Source organism: Arvicola amphibius, chromosome 7 (genome assembly GCF_903992535.2).
Source record: "Arvicola amphibius chromosome 7, mArvAmp1.2, whole genome shotgun sequence".
Taxonomy (NCBI): domain Eukaryota; kingdom Metazoa; phylum Chordata; class Mammalia; order Rodentia; family Cricetidae; genus Arvicola; species Arvicola amphibius.
Genome location: NC_052053.1, coordinates 13,917,047 through 13,940,144, shown reverse-complemented (window position 1 = coordinate 13,940,144; position 23,098 = coordinate 13,917,047). Strand labels below are relative to the sequence as shown.

Genomic DNA, 23,098 nt, shown 5'->3' with positions numbered 1-23,098 from the left:
GCAAATTGCTTCTGGTTTGATTGTTTTAGTCTGTGGACGTTTGTGTCTGCAGGACCTCTCTTTTCTGCTGCCTGTGATGTTTCAAAATGCCAACTTGCCTGCAGCAGATTGTGACTCAGACTGTGACTGGCCTGGATAATAATTTTCCAATGCATTCTCCTCCAGCCTGTTGTACTTATTTACATTAGCTTTGGCAGTGTCCTTGGGATTTTATTCTCTGCTTTCCCTTTGAGCATTTTCTCCAACTAAGTGAAGAAGGCAAACTGGTACCAGGAACAGGAGCAATGGTCATATTTTTAAGATGCTTAGATCTGTACCTTGCCTGCTACCAATTGGTACTGAAGACATAATACATTTTTTGATGAGGTAGAAACAGTGGTCACAGTAACTGAGTTGGGGGCAGGGTTGTGAAGCTATTCAGTTCATGCATTTAATTTAAGTCAATAATATTTTTAATTTACTGACCTGGGGAAATACAAGATAGAGCCATGGATTTGCACACGCTAGGCCAACATTAACCGACAAAAACGCTAACGCGATGTTCACACCATAAACTAGAGACCTAAAGTAAAAGGACAGCATCATATTGCACTCCCTCCCGCTCTGCCACTGAGCTACCCCCCTAGGCCCCTCAGAAATGTGAGTGCTGGAGATCTGAATTCAGGTCCTCTTGTTTGTTCAGCAAGCACTTTCACCCACTGAGCTATCTCTCAACTCCTAATCTAAAACTTCGGCAACACATCAGTACCATGAAGAAAATTATAACTGTCCAGCAAGATAAGATCATTATTATCAAATCCAGTTATTATATTTCTTTTCTTGTATTAAATATTTATTTACTGCATTGGCTGCCAGGCCTCCTGGTAAGTACTGGCAACACGGAACCAACGCCACTGTACTCCCTGCTCTTGAGAAGCCACACGCCTGGAGCCTTCATTTATTCAATTACATACTTGTCTAACCTTCCAAGGATGTGCTAATTGTCTTACTAACAGCAAAGGGAGAAATGTTATTTTATTTTTCAAATTTTAAATAAAAATTGTTAGGAAAAAGAAAACTCTATAATGTTGAACATTATAGAATAGAATATAAAAACAGCAAAGATTTGGGAGGCAAAGGCAGGTGGATCTCTGTGAGTTCGAGACCAGCATGGACTACAGAGAGAGTTTCAGGACAGCCAGAGCTACACAGAGAAACCCTGTCTCAAAAAGCAAAGGCAAAAATAAAACAAAATTTCTGTTACTACTTAGAGATCACTATTATAGTCTTTGTTCATATCATCCAGATAGTTCTAGGTAGAAGAATGCACTAATATACACTTAATATTTAAGAAAATTATTTTATATGCTACAGACTCAGACTGTCTTCTAGCCAGTTTTCCCCCAGTAACTAACCTCTTTTTCATAAAAATAAATATTTCCCTTCTAATTCCAATAATCTAATGATCATATTCAATTTTTTCCAATGGAACCAAAAATGTCTTTTACAAGTCAGGTATACTGGAATATCTGAGCTACTCAGAAGGCTGAGGCAGGAGAGTCACAGGGATTTATAACTAGTCAGGAAAATACAGCAAGATTCCAGCTCAAAACAAAATAAAGCATTTCCTTCACAGCTAATTGATGAATTCCTTTTTAAAAAATATTTGGTTTGTGTATATGTTTGTGTAAGTCTGAGTGTATGTGTGTGTGTGTGTGTGTGTGTGTGTTCACACAGAGAAGAGGGTGCCAGATTCCTTGGAGCCAAAGTTATACCAGTGGGTGCTGGGATTTGAACTCCCATCCTCATGATGTTGCAGCAAGCACTTTAACCCCTAAGCCACCTCTCCATTCAACAGGAATTTTTTTTTCAGATTGGCTTTGTGTTACTGTTCTGGACCAGTGACAAAACACCTAAGGTAATTAACTTATAGAAAGAAAGATTTATTTGACTTGTGGTTTCAGTTTATAGCTGTTGGCTCCATTATTTTGGGGTCTGTGGCAAAGTCGTGCATCACAGTAGGAGGCAAAAGTTTTTGTCTCGGGGCAGCCATGAAGCGAAAAGGGAAAGGAATGGGCAGGGTCTTACTGTCTACTTTAAGGACCCGCTCCAGCTTACTTCCACTAGGTCCCAACTCTTAAAGGTTCCAGTGCCTCTACAGGCTAGTGACCAAGGGTTTAGCACTTCAGCCTTTGGGGTGACATTCCAGATCCAAACGGTAACAAGATCCCCACTCAAGCTCTTCCTTGTATTTTCTAATTATGCCTATGGTATCTCTTTCAAGGCAGCGTTCTTTTTATACGATTCTGATTCCATATGGAGAGCTGGCCAGTCGTGTGCAAGCAAGGTCCATGGACTGTACTTCCCTGGTTTCTCGAGATGCCGTTCCTCTGTTCCTCTAGCCTTCAAACTAACTAACGAGCTAACTGAAGGCGTGTGTAGGTAACTATTTAAAAACATTTGGGACTAGAACACGTCACCCTTAATAGCAGTTCACATTGCCAAATACCAAAGAGAGTTGGCACCTGGATGGCGCACCCTTACCCAGAATCGAACTGACTGACTACTGTATCTGCGGGTGGGAGGAGCAGGGTCTGGAAGAGCTGTGAAAGGGGCGAAAGGAATAAATGTGAGAAATGTGTGAATCAAGGTTAGCTGCTTATCCGCGGTGTAGTGAGATATCAAAAGGCAAGAGGCAAAATGCCAAGGAAATGCAACCTTGCTTCCCGCTCTGGACTATGTTCTGTCAGGAAGAGGAGAAGAACAACAGCAAAATTTGGGACAGCTGTCATTTCGGGGAACATTGCTCTTCATAAAAGTGAATTGAAAGGACCTGATATTCCAACCCCAGAAAGCCACTGCGAACTCTTAGGTATACAATCTTATTAAACAAGACCTAAAACAAACCAAGTGCCCAGCGTGCTTTTCTGACTCTGACCACCAGGAGGCGCTGCAACCAAGGCCCTTTTCTTCCGGGACGGTAGACTCGCGCCTAGATGAGTCTTGTCCACTCCGGAGCCCCGTAGCCAGGCGTCGCGCTCGGAGCCGTAGTTCCGCTTTCTCGCGCGCCGCGCCAGGGTCCTCCTCCCCTTGGCCGCCCGGCCGCCCGCTCTCGGGCCGTCCCCGCCGGCTCCCGGAAGGGGGCGCTGTCTGCGGCGTCGCAGCGGCTCCGGCTGCCCGGAGACCATCTCCCGGCGGGCTGTGCGGCCCGGCTCGGGCGGCTGCGAGTGCCACGTCCCAAGTGCTACGCGGAGTCGCGGAGCGGGCGGTGCGCGAGAGCGAGCAGCGCTGAGCCGGCCGGGCCGTACGGATCGCCCGCCGCCATGGGCTCCTCGCAGAGCGTCGAGATCCCAGGCGGCGGCACGGAAGGCTACCATGTCTTGCGGGTAAGGGCTGCGGGGGCGGAGGCCCTGGGGACGCCGGGGCGGCCAGGCCCGAGTCCGCCGAGCGTCCTGGGCGCGGCTGCGGGCGACGCGGCCGGGGACCCGCCAACCTGTCCCCGGCCCTCCGCACGGCCTCGCCGCGTCCTGATCTGAGCTTCCGAGTTGGGAAGGGCAGGGGACACCGCCTTCAGAAGGGGCCGGAGCCGGTACCTGGGTTCCCAGGGAGAGTGACCGAGCCTCCGGGGATGCCAGCCCAGGTGTCGATTCACCTCGGCGTCCCCTGGATGCGTGGAAAGGCCACCTGGGCAGGACAAGACGAACGAATGGCCTCCAACCAGATTTGACGGACTTGAATTTACTTGATTTTTTGATAGGACTTTTCCGTTCCGGGTCGCTCCTGACCCTTCCAGATCTCTTCTACATTTCCTGGAGGAGAGGGACTTCCGTTCTTCTTGCTTAGATGAAATAATAAGGGAGATAAAGGTTTAGGTCTGTGTAGTAAAAAGTAATGGGGAGGAATGTTCTCAAAATAGTCAGGGTTGGTAGGGGCATGCAGCGCCAGACACCAGGGTGCAAAGACACATACATCCTCCTGTGAATGTCTTTTCCTCGTGGAACCAGGAATGCGGCGTCACCTGTGTGAGTGGTAACGCGAACAGAGTGGCCTCCGTCTGCAGCGCCTTGTAGGGACAATATAGTGTCAAAAGATGTTAGCTTCTCAACAGGACATTCCTCCCTGAGAGTGTGCTTGCTACCTTCCTTTTCTGCCCTGGGACCCATGTTCTGAGTGAGCTAACATTCTAAAGTTACCTGAATGCTGGGGCTGCGATGGGTTCTGATTGTTGGGATTGCCGTGTATACCCTCTCCATTCCGCTCGTAGAGCCTCTCGAAGTCCAGCTCTTAGCAGTTTGCCAGGGTGTTTGTACATAAGCCATATTACTTTCCTCTTCCCTTCAGCTAATCGGACTTCTAACTGCCGAAGTGATAGGGAAAATAGAGAACTGTCCCATCCCAGATTTGAAGGAAAATTAATGGCGGTGCTTTTTTTTTAAAAAAAATCTACTCTGATTTTGATTTGTCTGCTGTTACTAGCTAATGCTCAGAGTGGCTGACTGTGACCATGAACCCTTGGGGATCTGCGGTATTTTTATAATAATAAACACTTGGGAAAACCCAGTAAGACACATTAGTGTTAATGAGTAGGGGGGGAAAGGTCTTTAGGGTCTTCAAAGACAAATCTTCACATCAACAGAACTACAGTTTAATGACTTCATTGCTATGCAAGACAGTTGAAATACATTTTCTTATAAATTATTTATTTTATATGCCTTGGTGTTTTGTCTGCATATGTGTCTGTGTGAGGATGTTGGATCCTCTGCAACTGGAGTTACAGACAGTTGTGAACCCACCATGTAGGCTCTGGGAATTGTACATAGGTCCTTTGGAAGAGCTTAGCTTAACTGTTCTTAACTTAAGCCATATCTCCAGCCCCAAAAGACTTCCTTTCTTATTGTTGGTTTCTTTGTTTTTTTGTTGTTTGTTTTGGGGGTTTGGTTGGTTGGTTGGTTGGGTTTTTTTTTGTTGTTGCTAAGACAGAATTTCTCTATATATGTACCCTTGGAACTTGCTCTGTAGACCAGGCTGGCCTTGAATTTAGAGATCTGCCTGACTCTGCCTCCCGAATGCTGGGATTAAAGGCCTACGCCTCCGCCAGCTGGAAGTATATTTTCTTTATAGGTGCATGCCAGAGGGTTTTTATGTACAGTCAGGGTACAGGTGTGCTATTACTCTCCCCCTTGGGTTTTAGAAGTTTGAGGGGCAGCCTCAGATACCATCCGCATCTGGAGCACAAGTGCTGTAAAATAGAAGCTAATTCTGTAGAGAGCTTTAATCAGAGGGAAGCTTAGTGACTGTGTCATGAAGCGAATGTTTCTGCATTCTCAACCCTCTCTTCCCCTAATTCTGGCACTCATTTCCTTACCTGTGTTTTCAGAGGAACAAGAGTATTTTCTTCCTTCCATCTGTTACTGCTTAAACGCATAGTGGTGCGTTCCTCTAGAGGACGGAGCTTGGGGACCACTGTGTCTGCCACAGGGAACTCTTGAGATAACCCATGTTTGATGAGTTCTAAACTGATCTAATTTCATATTCTTTGATAACCAACTCCCTGGCGATGAAAACAATGCTTCGTATTCCGATGCCTGTATCTGCTGCCGTCCTACTATTTTAGGCGTCCGCCTATTGATAAAGTAAACTTCCCGCTAAGAGATTATTTTCAGTACTTACTGTTCAGTTCTGCCGTACAGATCTACAGAGGACAATCTGAAAGATCCGGCAATTTTTCTAAGCAGAAGACTTTTCTTCTTAGGTAATTGTGAATTTCTGCTGTCTTCCTGCATGGTTCAGTGCGGTTATGATCCCATGATATATTCAACTCGTCATCCCAGAGGTGACTACCCATTCCTGAGAGTTTCTCATGTGACCATTCAATGTGTTAAATGTATATAAAAGCATCTGTTTGCGAACTTGATCAGTTTTCTCAGGTTTTGTGTAACCATTGGAAGCATATGATAACACTCACTGTAAAGTTACTTAACTGGGCAGTGAGCCTCACTGAATTGAGCTTCAGAGGGGTGTGGATAACTAGCACCTCCTGGCGTTGAGCATGGAGTTTGCCAGTCTTAAACTCTTAAAAGGAGTTGCTGGATGGAGACCTTACAGTCTTTTTGTTTGACTTAAAATATACACTTCCAAAATTACGGAATTTTAATGTTCTGCAAATACTGATCTTCATTTTGCTTAGTTGCTGTGCTTTCTGATTGTCTGTTCTTTAGAGAACGTTTAAGCAAGTTTCAGGATAACCAGTTCCCTGTGACTGCAGTGTCTAAAGGTAACTACTGCTAGCATGTTCGTCTTTGTCGTTTATTTTCCTGTGCTTTACTCAGCCCCTATCCTTGTGTCACAAAGGCTTTGAATGACACTGCTTAATCAAGTAGAGTGTGGGCCAAATATGGATTAGAGCAGGGCGTGGTCAGTCACGCCCATAATCCAGCGCTTGTGAGGGAAAGCAGGATTGCCAAGTGTTCAAGACCAAGCTTGAGTGTATAGCGAGTTCTAGGCCAAGCTTAGTTACGGAATGAGACCCTGTTGAGAAAACAAGAACAAGCACATGGGTGTGTTAGCCTTCCAGCCTGAATATCCAGCAGCTTTATTTCTTGTAAATGAAGTGAAGCTTAAGCATTCATAGAAAGCTGTGCTTTGCAGGAAAAGCTTTCCAATGCCCTGGATATTTTCCTATTTTAAAAGTGGATACCTGGGCTGAAGGATGGCTCAGTGGTTAAGATCACGTGCTCCTCTTGCAGGAGATCCGAGTCTGGTTCCCAGTGCCCAGATTGGGTGCCACACAGCAGCCTATTGCGTGAACTGTAGGAGTGATACCTCTGACCTGTACGGGCGCATGCGTGTACCACTCCCTCCCACCCCACATACACCACTAAAGATAAGATTAATCCTTAAAAATAAAAGCAGATTCTTGGGGTTGGCAATATGGTTAAGAGAGTAAAAGCTCTTGCCTCCCAACTTGACAAACCTGAGTTCAAGTCCTAGGACCCAGATGGTAGAAAAGGAGAACTGACTCCTGAAAACTGTCCTCAAACCACGTGTGCACTGTGTGCCCGCAGACCCACATGCTCAAGCACATAAAACATAACGGGATTCACAGATTTCTTGTAGTACACGCCTTGATTCCCAGCACTCTGGGGGCAGGGGCAGGCAGATCTCTGAGGTTGACTCAGCCTGGTCCACAGAGCAAGTTGAGTTCCAGGCCAGACACAATAGTGTACACCTCTAAGCCCAACACTTGAGAGGATAAGGTAAGGGGCTCGGGTCAAGGCCAGTTTGGGGTTACATAACAAGATCATAGTGAGTGTGTGTCCCCATCCGTGTGCCTGTGCAGACCAGAGGGTGAAGTCCTCATTACTCTCTCCCTTATTTTCTGAGCCCAGGCCTCACTGATTGGCTGGACTACCTGCCCAGCGAGCCCACGGGCTCTTCGGCTTCCTGCCCCTCCACACTGCAGTTGCAGACCATACCCAGCTTTTTAACTGGGGCGCTGGGGATCTGAACTCCTGCTCTGCACAGCCAGCACTTTTATCTACTTTCCATCCCCAGCCCAGAAGATGATGATGGAAGATTTCAAAACTTGTCTCAAAGCCTTTCAAAATAACATTTCAGCTTCCCTCAGCCAGTGGGTCTGGGGCTGCTGAGATGGCGCGAGCCTGGTGCCTGTGACACACGTGATGGCAGCAGAGGACTGCCTCCTACAAGTTGTCCTGGGACGCCCATCCGAATGCCACGGTGCCACACGCACACAAGACGGGTTGTTTCTACAGTTTCAAACAGTAGGATAGAGCTATAGGTTAGGCCTGTCAACCTGAGCTTGGTCCCTGGGTCCCACAGAACATCAGGAGGGAAATGACTCCTGAGAGTTGTCCTCTAGTCTCCACAGTGTGTGCAGTCCTGCACACTCATACACACACACACACACTAAAAATAAATATAGAAATTAAGATACAATCTTGACTCAAATCCGACCCTTTAATTCTGTCCCTAAAGTGCACACATATATGGTACTTGTCCTTTTAAGGAATTTTTGTTTTTGAGGAAACTGTTGAGACTCACGTGAGCACCCTTGCCTTCCTTATTGCTCTGCCCCATTGTGACTGGATACAGTCATTAAAGTTCCTAAGAACCCTGTGCTCACGGCGATCTGCATTTGGTGTTCTTCTTGCCTCACGGACTGTCTGGTTGGCTGCCTCTCTTCACAGCTAGAGAAAGCACAGAGAGGTTGATCTGATTTGCCCAATCACACAGCAAGCTTTCCTTTCCCAAGAAAAACATGTAAATCTGTATTTGAGCTAGATTTGGATAGTTTTGCTTCCCAATCCTAGATCTTTTCTAGAAAGCTGATACATGTAATGGGAGGTCTTTTTGCCATTTTATGCCAATTCTTTTTGGTCACCAGAAACGGGGGAGGGGGTTATTTTGAGATGGGGTCTGTTTGTGTTGGAACTTGTGAGCTAAAGTCTCAGACTTCTGAGTAGTTGGGACTACAAACATACTTCTGCAGCTTAATAAATCATTCAATTAAAATTGCTTCACATGTTATGCGTGACATCACAGGGCCAGTGTCAGAACATGCCCTTTGAGTTATCTGGAAAAACTTGAGAGGAAAATTGTTGGCAAGTGAGACCTAACATCTCGTAGCCTGTTGCAGAATCATTACTCCGTGTTATGTCTCCTATCACCATGGAGCATTTAGACTTTGTTTTTATTATGTCACATTTGCAAATCTTCCATTGCTGTGGCCATGTAAGCACACACATGTAGCATAAGGGTTTGTGTGTGCAGTTGAAGTGAGTCCTCCAGGGGTCACATGCTTGGGATTTATTTTTAGTTTTGATTTTTGAGTCAGGGCCTTACTTTTTAGCACATCTTGGATTCACTCTGTCTATTACTTGTGGTAATCTCCCTGCATCAGCCTCCTGAGAACTGGATTGATAGGTGGGCACACCACATACAGGTGTTTCTGGTCTTGTTTAGCATCTCTGCTGCTCTTAAGTCAGGACAAAAGTAAGGATGCTGGGCTCAAATTGAGAGCCACGTGGCACTGATGGTACAGTCATTCAAAGAGACTTTGTGGAAAAGAATCTGGTACGATTGCACTGGGAAGATAGCTCAGCAAAGTGGTTGTGAAGCACGAGGACCTGAGTTTACCCCTCACCACTCGCATAGAAAAAAGCTAGGTGTGGTGGCACACTTGTAATCCAAACACTGGAGAGGCTGAGGCAGGCGGATCCCCGAGACTGACTGGACAGCCAGTGTAACCCTGCTTGATGAGTTCTGGGTCAATGAAAGATCCTGTCTCAAAAAGAAAGGCAGAAAGTGCCACAGGAAAGACCCAAGTTGCCCTCTGACCTCAGTCACACATGCGGGCGCGCGCGCACACACACACACACACACACACACAATGTATTTCAATATCGCTAAGCATCAGAGAAATGCAAATCAAAACTACTCTGAAATACTACCTTACACCAGTCAGAATAGCTATCATTAATATATCTGACAACAAGTGTTGAAGGGGTGTGTAGAGAAATGAACCCTTATTCACTGTTGGGGTGCAAATTTATACAGTCATTGTGAAAATCAGTTTGGAGATGTCTCAAAAAGTTAAAATTGGAATGACCATATGTACCCAGCTATTTCACTCCTGGGCAAATACCCAAAGAGCACCAAACTGTATCTTAGAGGTGTTTGCCTCTCCATATTTATTGTTGCTTTATTCCCTATAGCAAAGAACTGGAATTGGCCTACTTGTTTATCAACAAATGAATGGATACTGGAAATTTGGTATATGTATGTAAAACAATACTATTCAGCTTTTAAAAATGAAGTCATAAAATTCACAGCAAAGTGGATGATCTTAGAATGTGTAATATTAAGTGAGGTCACACAGTCTCAGAAAGAAAAGAAACTTCATGTTCTCCCTCATGCAGAACCTAGCCAGTAATACATGTCTGTGTGTAGGCAAATGCACGTGAGGGCACAGTGCGTGTAGGAGAGAGAACAGAAGAGCTGAACAGGAGATGAGGAAGGACTGGGTGTGGGTGAGCGCACGAGTCATGGAAGAGGATACAAATCCAGTTGTTTCTTCTAGTTCTTCCTGTCGTGGAGTTTTTATTTTTGGTGGTGGATAAGTGCATAAAAATATATTCAAGGGGCTGAAGATATGCCTCAGAGATGACAAACATTGACTGCTCACCCAGAAGACACAGAACCCACAAACAGCTCACAAAAGTCAGTAATGGCAACTGGGAGACCCAGTGTCATCTTCAGGCTTCTGCAAGCACCAGACAAAACAGCCATATACAAAATAATAAAATTAAAAATGCCTATATATTTGATAGTAGAACTGTACAGTCCAGTGCTCAGCTCCGCAGCTTCTGTTCTGAACGGCCACCCCAACTGTTCATTTAGTTGTGTAGTCCTTGGTTCTGATTAATTCCTATCTATGATTTTTTTCTTATTTACAACCTTTTTTGAAATAATAAAGTTTAAAATGTAAACCAGGAAGGTGATACAATAATAAAAAGACAGTTGTGCCCCCACTTCGCCTGCTGTATCCAGAAAGTCCCCTTGTGGCCCCCTGTCCTGTTGCTCTGTGGTAACCAGTGTGTATGTACCAGCTGCAAAGCATCGAAGTCATGTGTGAAGACTGCCCAACACCCGCTGCACCCAGACTTGTTACTATGAGATTCCTCCTAGTCTCCCTTCCCCAATTGGAGAGCTAAGGGGGAGAAGGGATGATGCCGAGAGACACGTGAAGTTGAGTTCTTAATCCTGAAGAAGAGAGGAGGAGGAGGTGGGTGCTGTGCTGCTTGATCCTAATTGTCACCAAGGATATCAGTAGAGGACACCTCGGGCTGTGCTGGATCCCCAGAGGTCAGCAGGTCTTGTGGTCTGACCTGATGAATGCTTTACTCCCTGATAAATTCATTACAATGGGATTAGCTTTCTGCACTGCTCATCGCGAGCACACAGGCAAGGACCACCATTCACACTGATTCTCAGGTGATAGAAGTGGCTCATTTACAATCTCTAGAACACTCCATCCTGGCAACTACTGGACGGTGTCTCTATGTCCTGCATTTACAGAACTCAGATGGTTGGGACCAGCCTCTGTGTCTGAAGCAGTTCACAGCAGCTGATTGTAACTCCTGTGTTTAAAATGGGTTACATTCCCCTAGCATCACAAGTAGTGCTAAGCGCAATGCTGCCTCTCCTGTTGTGTTTGTGGTAGATGCAAGGCAAACACTCTCAATGAGCCAACCTTCGTGACCACCTAACATACGTGCTTTGTTGAAGTGGACTCTTGTAATTGCCATGTAGACTTGGGCTGTCAGGTAGAATAGCCTCTAGCCCCCTGAGGCTATTTTAAATAAGTTAAATAAATTTAAATCGCAGCTCTTAGTTCAGCAGCCAAATGCTTTGTGGAAGATGTTGCTGGCGGCTACCGTGAGGGCACCCATTCAGAGAACCGCCATCAGGACTAAGGTGCAGCTGTGCTGGGTGACTGGCGCAGTAGCTTTCCTCGCTGTCACTTTGCTTGTTGCTCCATTGCTGCTCGGGAGCAGACGTGTGAAATAGTGTAACTCTAAGCACGGCCGTTGTGTTCTTGTGAAGAATGAACTTCAGAGCAAGTTTTGTTGTTTGTTTTGTAGCCTTTACATTGACTGCTCAGAGTCCTTTTTTTTTTTTAACCTAATTGAAGGTTCTCACATTTTCCATGAGGGTGGGGTGTGAACATGTTCTTAGATTATAGTAATTTCATTTCTTCTTTCCAGATAGAGGGAGAGCACCTTAGGGCGTTACATTAAAAGAGTCCATGTAAGGGTCGCTAGCTTGTGAATTTTTACAAACAACTCTTGAGCAGCATTCCCTCCCCGTCACATCTCACTCACTCCTATCCCTCCCTGGGGTGAATTCTGTACCACACTGATTTGTGGCAATGGCAGTTAGTTAGCCTGTTCTTTTTTTTAAGAGTCTAATGTGCTTTTGTTGGTTAGAATTGTACAGTTGTATTTCATCATGCATGTAATACACAGCAACTTTCAAATACATAGCTAAAATAACTTACAAATTCTAAGGACAGAATAGTTCTATATTAATAAAAGAGTGAAATTATTTTGAAAAAATTAAAATTCAGGTCATTATTTTACAATTTGGAAATCTGAATTTTAATCCAATTTAATCCAATTTTAAGATGGCTTTCTTCACTGTTGACATTTGCTCTGTCAGTGGTGTGATTTAGGACTTTCGTCTCCAGCCATCCTTGCATGGCGTGCATCGTGGAGATGGAAGTTTCATCTGTTGTCCTTGCCCTGTGCCCTGGTCGACGTTCTGATCTGGCTCACCAGCCTGGCTTTTGCTCTTAGCGTCAGTGTGATCAGTCCCTCTTGATGGTGACTCCCTATAAACATGATGTGGCTTGGTGACAGTACAACAGGGTACACAGGGTTTTCTCCTTCAGAAGTGTCTAGATGCTCCTTACCACTTACTTCTGAGTGTACTTGCCGAAAAACACCCCTGAACTTTCCCAAAATTTTCATAATCCACTGAGACCAAGGTGTCCCCTTCTGCCATGCTCAGATACTTGGATGATCCGAGCAGCAGACACTCAGGTTTCCCGGCTTCCCCACCAGCCACCGAACAGCTGAAGACCTCCAAGTCAGCCGCCTGCACTATGATGACCACCCTAGTTGGCCTCTTCTTGAACTTTGTGTAGTATTTACTTGTTTCTTCTTTGCCTCATATACTGCTTTTATCCAGTCTTTGTTTTGTTATACTTAGTACTGTTAAAAATATGCCAGATTTTCTTAACCTGCCAACCTGCCGTTGATAGGCATTTGTGTAACCTTCAGTTTGGAACTATTACAGATAGCACTGCTGTGGACATTATCCTCTGCCTTTTGGGGAGCACTTGCATGTCTTTTTCTGCGGGAACACACTTTAAGAATGGAATATTGGATCAAAAGGTCTGTGTGTTTTCAATATTAATAGACACTGCCAAATTGCTCTTGAGAGCCCCTCGAGCAGTGGTTGAGCTTTCCACATGTGCACAGTCAGTCACTTGGTGGGCCCCATCTTTGTGTAGGGCGTTCTGAGAGGTGTGCAAGGATGCTGCATCGTGTTCTTTGTGTGCATTTCCTTGGTGATCACTGAGGTTGTCATTTTCATACTTAGTCTCTTGTGCCTTTTCAAAAGCATCTTTATTGAGATACAATTTTCATACCAAAGAATTCGGTGTTTTACAGTATATGTTTTGCTGGTTTTTAGCATATCCAGAATGCAGTCATCCTTACCTTCTGTTTCCAGAGATCATTTATGACTCCGGAAAGAAACCCATATCCATTAGTAAAGACTTCCTATTCCTCTGCTCACAACCCTGAGTAAGTAACTACCAACCTCCTTTCTGTCTTTGTGGGTTCCTCTTCTCAGATTTCATAGCTGGAATGATGCCATCCATACCTGCTCCTTTTAAAGAATATATTTCATTTTATAACATGTATTGGTGTCAGGTCCCCTGGAACTGGAGTTGCAGACAGTTGTGAGCTGTCATGTGGGTGCTGGGAATTGAACCCCGGTCCTCTGGAAGAGCAGCAACTGCTCTGAACTGCTGAGCCATCTCTCCAGCCCCTGCCTGCTCCTTTGAATTGGCCTGAGTTCGCATAATGCTTCCAAAGCTCATCCATGTCATAGTATGCCTTACTGGAAGCATACTTCATTCTTTTTGTGGTCATACCGTATTTTGTTTATGCATTCATTAGTTGAGAGATGCTTGGGGTGCTTCCACTTTTTAAAGATTTTGGATAATACTATTACGAAATTTTTATTTAAGGTTTTTATTTTATTTATTTATTATTTTTCAAGACAGGATTTCTCTGTATTACTCTGGCTGTCCTGGAACTCACTCTGTAGACGAGGCTGGCCTTGAACTCACTGAGATCCTCCTGCCTCTGCCTCCTGAGTGCTGGGATTAAAAGTGTGTGTCATCATCACCCGGCTTTATTCGGGTTTTTGCCTGGATATATATTCTCATTTCTAACATTGTATATTTAGAAATGGAATTGCTCGTCATGTCCTGTGTTTAACACTGTGGATTTGACAGACTTATGCAGTCTCATTTCATTCTCATCAGCAGTGTGTAACTGCTTCTATACCTCCTTGCCAGCGTTTGTTCCTGTCTTTTCTTAATTGTAGCTGTTCTAATGGATGAGGTGCCTTCTTATCTGGCTTTGTTAGGTTTGTGTGTGACAGCGTGTGTGCATGTGTGTGGAAACCAGAGGTCTACCTTGGCTGACCGCTTAGAGCCCTGTCTACCCGTCTCCACTTCTCCAGCGCTGGTTTTACAAGCCCGCACTGCACCCCTGGGTTTTAGGTAGGCTGGGGTAGTACTCGGATGTCATGCTGATGTGGCATGCGTTTCACCAGCTGAGCTGTTTCCCAGCCTTTCTCGTCCTTTTGTTAAGATTGGTCGGGGTTTGTTCCGGATCCAGACCCTTTCGGGTATCTGCCTTAGCTTCTCTCAAGTCACCTCTTCTGAAGAGCAGGTGCTTCTAGGTGTACAGTTTGTCAGTTTTTATATTGTTGAATACTGCTTCTTGTATACATTTCAGAAGTCTTTGCACTCTGGAAGGTCTCAGATACTCTCCTTTGCCATTCTCTGTGAGCTTTGTTTTTCTTTTGACCTTTGATCTGCCATCCATCTGCACTTAATCTTTGAGAGGCAGCCTTATTAAATGAGTTTCCCCAGCTAGCTCTTTATTAGTCCACTATTTGTTTACAGAGTAGCTGAAAGAGTAACTGGTATCCAGGTAGTAGTGGGTTACAAAGAGTCATCAGGTAACTGCTGGTCGGGGACAAGCTTCCTGTCTGGGTGGCTTCTGTCATGGTAGAGCTTGGAGAGTGTCACCAGCTTTCGCTCGGTGCAGCTTTGCGGCGTCTTTATGAGTAGACGACACTGTCCTTTACTTGCAGAGAAGAGGATGGAGTCCCAGAGCAATAAACAGACTTTACTAACACACATACACAGTCACTGACAAATTCACGGCTTAAAACTATGTCAGTCTTAGCCGGGGATAATAGCACACATCTCTAATCCCAGCACTGGTCTTTTCCCGGCCAGTCAGCCAAGGCTAACTCAGTGAGATCCTGTCTCAAGACAAACAAAATACCAACAACTGTCTCAGTCGGCCCTATTTTTTTTTTAACCTTTTCATTATACAGTTTTAAAACCTTAAATTTCAAATTTAATCTATTTCTCTTAAATTACTATAATATGATATTTGGCCCTGTAATAAGTGTCAAATGGTTCGTGGAATCAGACACATATGGTTTTTGTTTTGTTTTAATTAAGATGGGTTTGAAAGAAGCAGAAGATAAACGAACACTCGAGATCTTACAGAACAGAAAATACTGACATCGTCTTGATGCTGGGGGTGAGCTGGGGAGAAGTCTTGGCAGTAGCTAGTACCACCTTCATAGCCCTGCAGGCCTGGCTTTCCATGCTGTGACTCATGGGGTACTAGCCAGAGACCGACTTCCAGAGCTCCCTCTGCTGGTGTCCTAGCAATAATTAAGATATCTACTTGCCCTAATTTGTGCTGGGCTCTAATGGTATATAATAAATTTGAGAAAGAAATTAATTTCAAGGTCCATTAAAAACAGATGGAATCAATGTTTTTAGCAAATGAAATGGAAAAATTGAAAGGGTTGTTTATTTCTTTTAGAATTCAGACTAAGCTATTGGATCCTTTCTGGGTTACAGAAAGGCTACTTCTGATGATACTGGAAGCTTTCCCACTCAAACACACTTTAAACTTTACATTGTGAGGGCAGCTGGGGTCAGCATGCTAGGAATCCGTGTGGTGTCACCTTTGGGAGCTGACGCTGTTGCAAAAGTACTGTCCTTGGCGCTTCTTAACTAAAAGATCAACTTTTCAGGGAAGAAGCCTAAAATTGATCTGTAAACTAGTTGTATTCTAGATAAAGTGGTATCAGCAGCAATTTAGAAGCTATATTGAAATAATTCATATTTAGATAATCCAATCACATATGGACCCAGTTAAAAGGAAAAATTCATTCTTGGGGTGGTTTATCTCTTTTTTTCATACCTGGGGCAGGTCACATGTAATTGATAGCCACTTGTGGCTGGAGGTTCATGACTAGTAAATGTAACTTCCCCCTCCCCCAACTATAACTTGATTTGTTGGGTTTGATCTTTTGAGACAGGATCTCTCTGCTCTGTAGCTCATCCGGGCCTCAGCCTGACAGTTGTCTTTCCTCCACCCCCTGAGTGCCCACTACAAGCATGTGCCACGTGCCCCAGGCAGTCCCCAGCTGCCTTTTCAAGTTGCCATTTGAGAAATGTGTTTGACATTTTGACTTTTAGCCATCTTGAAAATACATAAAGTGGGAAAGCTCCACTTAAGAAAACTAGCCATAAGGAAATTGAGGAATATACTCTGGTTTTTTAATTGGCTTTAACACCCTTGAGGCTAGCGATGGCTCAGTGGTGAAGAGCACAGAGTCTGTTCTTAGAGAGGACAGAGTTCAGTTCTCACCCCACACCTGGCAGCTTACCCCCATAATTCCAGTTCAGGGGATCTGACGCTTCTGGCTTCTGCGGGCACCTGTGCTCACGTGCTTGTCATACACAGACACACATGTACATGTAAATAAAAATAAAGTTGTATTTTAGCTTTTGGTACACACTGTCATTAGCCCCAGCTGGCCTAGAACATGATCGGTAGATGAGGCTAGGCCCAAACTCAGGAGCTCTGCCTGCCTCTGTGTCCTCAGGGCCAGGACTAATGTGCACCACTGTGCCTTCCAGCCCCTCAAAACTCTTAAGAGAAATAACTATGTAATGAGACCCTTTGACACTGATTCTTTATGAAGACTAATATCTTTTATAATTACTTTCTTTAATATTTAACTTATAAAAAGAACTTGTACTGGGGGAACCACTGAGATGGACAAAGAATTTGAATATCTAGCAAGGCAGAAGACTCATCCGTGGAGAAAGTGCAAGTTAGAGCTCTTTTGCAAACAACTGTCTTCAGGATGAGATGAGCCCAAGCTGCTAGTCCACTACACGGGCAGCCTCTGGGTCCTCCCTTTCCTGTTAGACCTGTTTAGGTCCTCGATCCTCCTGCCTTCCACCCCTCCTCACTGTCTTCTGTGAACAAGAAGCTAACATCTTAGGTAGCCCACTCCTTTTCCTGTTTATGTCTCGCTAACGCTCCCGCAGACCTAATCCCAAAGTTACAGGGAAACAGAATAAAGCGGAAATAAACTTAAATACAGTAAACACTGATCCATCTCTATAATGGAACACTGCCTACCAAGCAAAAGAAAAATATCTATATTTTTGTTGTTTAGGGCTAATGATATTTGTTCTTGGTTTGATTTTTTGTTTTTTTGGTTTTTTTTTTTGTTGTTTTTTGTTTTTAATCTTTGGCTCTTTACTCTTTGGGGGACCCACCACTCAGCTCCCAAATAAATCACACGGAGACTTGCTCTTAGTTTGGCTTCTTTCTTACCAGTTTTTCTTAAATTATCCCGGCTACCTTTTGCCTCTGGGCTTTTATCTCTAGCTCTGTATACCTTTCCTTGTACTCTGTTGCTGATTGTGTAGCTGGGTGGCTGGCCTCTAATGTCCTTGTCTCCTCCTTTTCTTGCTCCTTGATCTTTCCAGAGTTCTCCTTTTATTTATTCTCTCTGCCTGCCAGCCCCACCTATCCTTTACCTGCCTGGCTGTTGGCCGGTCAACTGTTTTAGACCACTCAGGTGTCTTAGGCAGGCAAAGTAACACAGCTTTACAGAGTTAAACAAATGCAACGTAAAAGAATGCAACACATCTTGACATCATTAAACAAATGTTCCACAGCATAAACAAGTGCAGCACATCTTTAATATTCTACAGCAGATATTAAAAGAAAAAGAAACATTGACTCAGGAAGTAAAGTACAATTTTGAATGATACCGGCCTTAAGTGAAATATATTCTAGGAATGATCCTGGCTCCATTTTCAAAGTAGTAGAATCGTGTGTCCCTGTGGGAATATCTGCAGCTTTATGTGCATATGAATATGTAGGAACTGTAATTTGCATAGCCTCAGAATTGCCCTTAGATCCATATGGTCTACAGCTAGGTATGGTGGCTCACACATGTAATGCTAGAACTTAGGAGCTAAGGTGGGAAGATTGCTGGCAGTTCCAGACCAGCCTGGACAACACCATAAAACCCTGTTTCCAAAAACCCAGAAAAGGACTATATAGTCTATTACAGAAAATCAGCCTGCAAATATTAGTGCAAATGTCATTTTTAGGGTAGTTTTGATAGAGTTAATAAAAATCCCGTTTGCTGCCAGGTGTGATGGCACACACCTCTAGTCCCAGCACAGGCAGGCCTCCCTGGTCAACAGAGTAACGTCCTGTCCAAAACAACAACAGACTTACACAGGAGCACATTTTGGAAAAAGCAGATGCAAAATTAGTTGTATTCACTTTAGATTTTATTGGTTATATTTCTATTGCTAGTTGTCAGTGTACTATGAATTTAGAAAATTTGGTAGTTAATCGACTTGAGATCTTCCCATTTAGAGCTCTCTGTCCCAGTTCTGAATCTGTTAGGCTTGGGATTAGAGGCCTGTGTGCACCTCCCTTCCTCTTCCTGACCCTCTTCGCAGCTAGCAGGCTGCCCTGACACTGGCCCTGTGTTTTGTTGAGATGAGAGGTGCCAGGAAGAAGTGCTGGACTGTGTCTCTCATCTGCTGATCTGGGGGAGGTGCCCCCATTCTGCCCCACCTCTGTTTTTCAGTGTCAAGTATTCATTTCAGATATTCTTTTTACAGGTACAGGAAAATTCCCCAGGACACAGAGCTGGGCTGGAGCCTTTCTTTGACTTTATCGTTTCTATTAACGGTTCGAGATTAGTAAGTTCAGCTTTTTATGGTTTTGTATATAGAACTTTGTGATATTCGTCAAAGTGGAATTATTCTAAATTGGGTTAGGTGTGTGTCAGCTACTTTTTAGAAATAATCATGTTAGAGGCTGGTGAGGTTTCTCATTGGGTAAAGATGCTCCCCATAGGCGTCTCAGGACCTGAGTTCAGTCCCTGAAACAAGCGCAAAGGTAGAAGGAGAAAATTGACTCCAGAATTTCTTCTGACCTCCATGAGTGTTCGCTTTTGTTCTCGCTATCTCTTCCTCTCTCAACAAACGTACACACAGAACCCAAAAAAAATCAGCTCTGCACACAATTATAATATTTTTTCAAGAGAGGTTTCACTATGTAGCCCTGGAACTCACTGTGTAGACCAGGCTGACCTGGATCTCAGAGACCCCCTTGCCTCTGCCTCCCGAGTGCTGAGACAAAAGGCGTGCGCCCCTGTTCCCAGCATGTTTAATTTTTAAAGGAAAGATGCTAATAAACATTAGAGTGTCACATCATCTTAGGAAAGCAGATTTGTTTTTTTTTCTAGGCCGGTGACAAATGGCCTAGGACAGTGTCACCTCCCTGCCAGCTTCCTTGGGTCGCAGTCCCATGATTTGTAAATTTATTGGAACAACAGAAGAGTTGTTTTCCAAAAATGGCTTTTTCTAAAGTGTCTTCAGTTGATACAGTCCAAAAGAAATTATGTAACTTCCAAAAGGAATTCTCATGACAGTAGCTATTTGGCTGGCTTATTTTTATAATGGTCTTACTAAGTTTTTGCTCATAATTTGTCAATGTCTGACACAATGACACATTGTTTACATAATGAATATTAGCATTATTTCACTCCTTTCCCTTTTAGCTCCTGATAAACAATAAATCATATGTTAGAAGTAGGGCCTAAGATTAGACTTCAAAGTCAGCACATAGTTTAGATTTTAGGGTTTCTCTGTGCAGCAGTCCTGGCTGTCCTAGAACTTGCTTTGTAGACCAGGCTGGCCTCGAACTCACAGAGACCCTCCTGCTTCTCCTCCTGAGTGCTGGGATCAAGGTTTACACCACCACCACCACCACCACCTGACTATATTTTAGATTTTTTTTTTTTTTTGCTTGTTTTGTTTTTGCTTTTACGAGATGGTCTTTCTGTGTAGCTCTGGCCATTCTGGAATCCTGGAACTCGCTCTGTGTAGACAAGACTGGCCTCAAACGCAAAGATTCGCCTGCCTCTGCCTCCAGAGCGTTGGGGTTAGAGGTGTGCTTGGATCCTCTGAGCAGCCAGTGCTCTTAACCTCTGCGCCATCTCTCCAGCACATATTTTAGATTTTAAAAGCAGTCATTGTAACTTTGATAGAGATGCAGTTCTTGTGACGTATTTTGTCTTTAGTCACTGAGTTGCTGGGTCACTCTAGTTTTGAGTTGGTGTTCCATAATCAGGGTAGAAAAGTAATCAGCTTGCCTCGCAGTGGGAGCTCTTCATGTCCTGACATTCTTTTACTGGGAGAAACATTTGAAATTAATAAAACTTCTGCCTGAAGAACTTATATTTATACTGATTATCAATATTACTTTTATGAGATGCTTAAATTAATAATAATTTGCTTTACTTTTATCCATTAAAGACTGATTTATGTGTGTTTGTAGAATAAAGACAATGATACTCTCAAGGATCTACTGAAAGCCAACGTTGAAAAGCCTGTAAAAATGCTCATCTATAGTAGTAAGACCCTGGAGCTTCGGGAGACCTCAGTTACACCCAGCAACTTGTGGGGTGGCCAGGGCTTGCTGGGGGTGAGCATCCGTTTCTGCAGCTTCGATGGAGCCAACGAAAACGTTTGGCATGTACTGGTAGGTACTGAACATGTGCTACTCCTGTGGGTGTGAACACAGTGTGGAGAACTGGAGGACACTGGCCATCTCCAGCTTGCCCCAGTGTAGGGATGTTATCATTAGGGATGGTATTGAGTTATGCAGATGTTATTATTCGGGATTAGATTGGGTTGTGTAGGTATTATTATTAGGGATTGTATTGGATTGTGTGGATATTATTATTAGAAATTGTATTGTGTGGATATTATTAGGGATTGTATTAAATTGTATTGTAGAGAGATTATTATGGTTTTGGTTTCTGAAAATTAGTATTCATTGCTTTTTAGATATGATTATTTTTTAACTCCTAAGAAAGAAACCAGAGTCGATAATGCAGACAGTGATAGAAATATTTTAAGTATTAAATATTACATAATTTTCATTGTCGGAAATTTAAAATACACGTATTCTCCAGTTTCTTAAACTTGACATTATCTCTAATGTGGGAATATTGGGGGTTCTTTGGTCACTGTAATTAAGAGCTGTCTCTATAAGACTTGGAGGATTATCGCTTTCTGTGTGTTGAGTTGGGCTGTGTCTGTGTCATCCTAGGAAGTGGAGTCAAACTCCCCAGCAGCACTGGCAGGACTGAGACCTCACAGCGATTACATCATTGGAGCAGATACTGTCATGAATGAGGTAATTAGAACACTGCTCATACAGAAGAGAGGAAATGTGACATGACTCATTACTAAGGAACGTGGTGTCACCTCACCGCTCCGACTTGTCACTCAGCTATGGCAGTGCTGCAGAGATCTGTAGATGGAGCAGCGGGCTGCGTCCCGCAACCCGGCTAGCTTTACCCAAAATAATTACATGGAAACTGTATTCATTTAAACACTGCCTGGCCCTTTAGTTTTAGCCTCTTATTGGTTAATTCTCACATCTTCCTTTAACCCATATTTAGTAATCCGTGTAGCACCATGAGGTGGTCGCTTACCAGGAGAGATCTTAACCTGCGTCCATCTCGGAGAGGAGAAGCATGGCAACCGCTTATTGTGACTGCCTGAAGAGTCTCCCCAACTCTGCTTCCTTTCTCCCACAATTCTGTTCTCTTTACTCCGCCTACCTAATTTTCTGTCCTCTTAAAGGGCCAAGGCAGTTTCTTTATTAATTAACCAATGAAAGTCCTCCGTCAGAGATCCCTTAGCTCAGCTGTGTTGCTCAGGCCCTTTTCCTTGTCTCTCCACTAGTGAAGTTCACACAAACCTGAGTAACCAGAACACAGCAACGCAGAATCTGCAGAACCTGAAGAGTTCGTAGTACGAACACTGATAAGGGCTTTTAGGACTGGCCTGAGGCCTGGCATCTAGTGGACTTGCTTGAATTAACATGTACATTAAATTAGACTCTGTTAGGTCAGTTGGTATTAAATAGTGATGTCATGTCAAAGGTAGGGCCCAGAAGTTGATTTATTTTAGGAAGTTTCTCAGCTGATTCTGATAGGAGCCAAATTTTGAGACCCACTGTTCCCAGCTACAATACCTTCACGTCTTTTCTCTTGACTGCAGTCCGAAGACCTGTTCAGCCTTATTGAGACGCACGAAGCGAAGCCCCTGAAGCTCTACGTGTACAACACGGACACTGACAACTGTCGAGAAGTGATCATTACACCGAACTCGGCGTGGGGCGGGGAAGGCAGGTAAGGTCATCCTCAGTGAAACTGACTGCTTACCCGCAGCTTTTATTTTACCATATTATAAAAGAATGCTTTTGAGGCTGGAGATAGGTCAGAGGTCAAGACCACTGGCTGCCCGTAGTCCTGAGTTCCTAAGTTCAATTCCCAGCAACCTCATGGTATCTCACAACCATCTGTCATGAGATCTGGTGCCCTGTCCTGGCATTCAGGTATACATGCCAGCAGAACACTGTATACATAATAAGTAAATCTTTAAGAATAAAAGAATGCTTTTATTTTCAGATAACATCTTGATTTCTTTTAGAACTCATTAAAAGAAAGAATTGCTGTAGAATATTGGAATTAGTAATTCATTTTCTCAAGCCCACGCCTAGAGAGCATAGTACCCTTGCTGTAGCCGTTTGTCTTGTTTTCCCGTCCTGACCTCAGAGCTAACTAACTCCTTTCTCATTTGAGAATTCCCGAGTATAAGTCATAATTACAGAAAAGCTTAGGCAGGGTTTGGAAACTTTACACATGTTCTCACCCCTGCTCAGTTTGTGTGGTTTCCTTGCTACATGGAACGAGGAAGGACTCCATATGGGCTCCATACGCTCACAGTGTCTTCATCTCACTATCTAAGGTTCTCGAGTTAAACGTGGTAAGTTAAATGTGTTGAGCTGAATTTGCC

The 23,098-nt window shown here is 43.9% G+C and overlaps 1 protein-coding gene across 2 annotated transcripts in view; it reads left to right on the top strand.

Moving 5' to 3' along the window:
• Positions 1 to 3,162: 3,162 nt before the first annotated feature.
• Gorasp2 (golgi reassembly stacking protein 2) overlaps positions 3,163 to 23,098 on the top strand; it is a 30,865-nt gene continuing 10,929 nt past the window's right edge. Inside the window, exons 1-5 of one of the 2 annotated variants that reach the window (XM_038336788.1) lie at positions 3,164 to 3,365; positions 18,842 to 18,922; positions 20,565 to 20,768; positions 21,342 to 21,428; positions 22,301 to 22,431. In XM_038336788.1, coding sequence (XP_038192716.1) covers positions 3,303 to 3,365; positions 18,842 to 18,922; positions 20,565 to 20,768; positions 21,342 to 21,428; positions 22,301 to 22,431 — 566 coding nt within the window. In that variant the 5' untranslated portion in view covers positions 3,164 to 3,302. Of the gene's footprint in view, positions 3,366 to 18,841; positions 18,923 to 20,564; positions 20,769 to 21,341; positions 21,429 to 22,300; positions 22,432 to 23,098 lie in introns of both variants that reach the window. The other variant, XM_038336789.1, reaches the window with a different exon arrangement.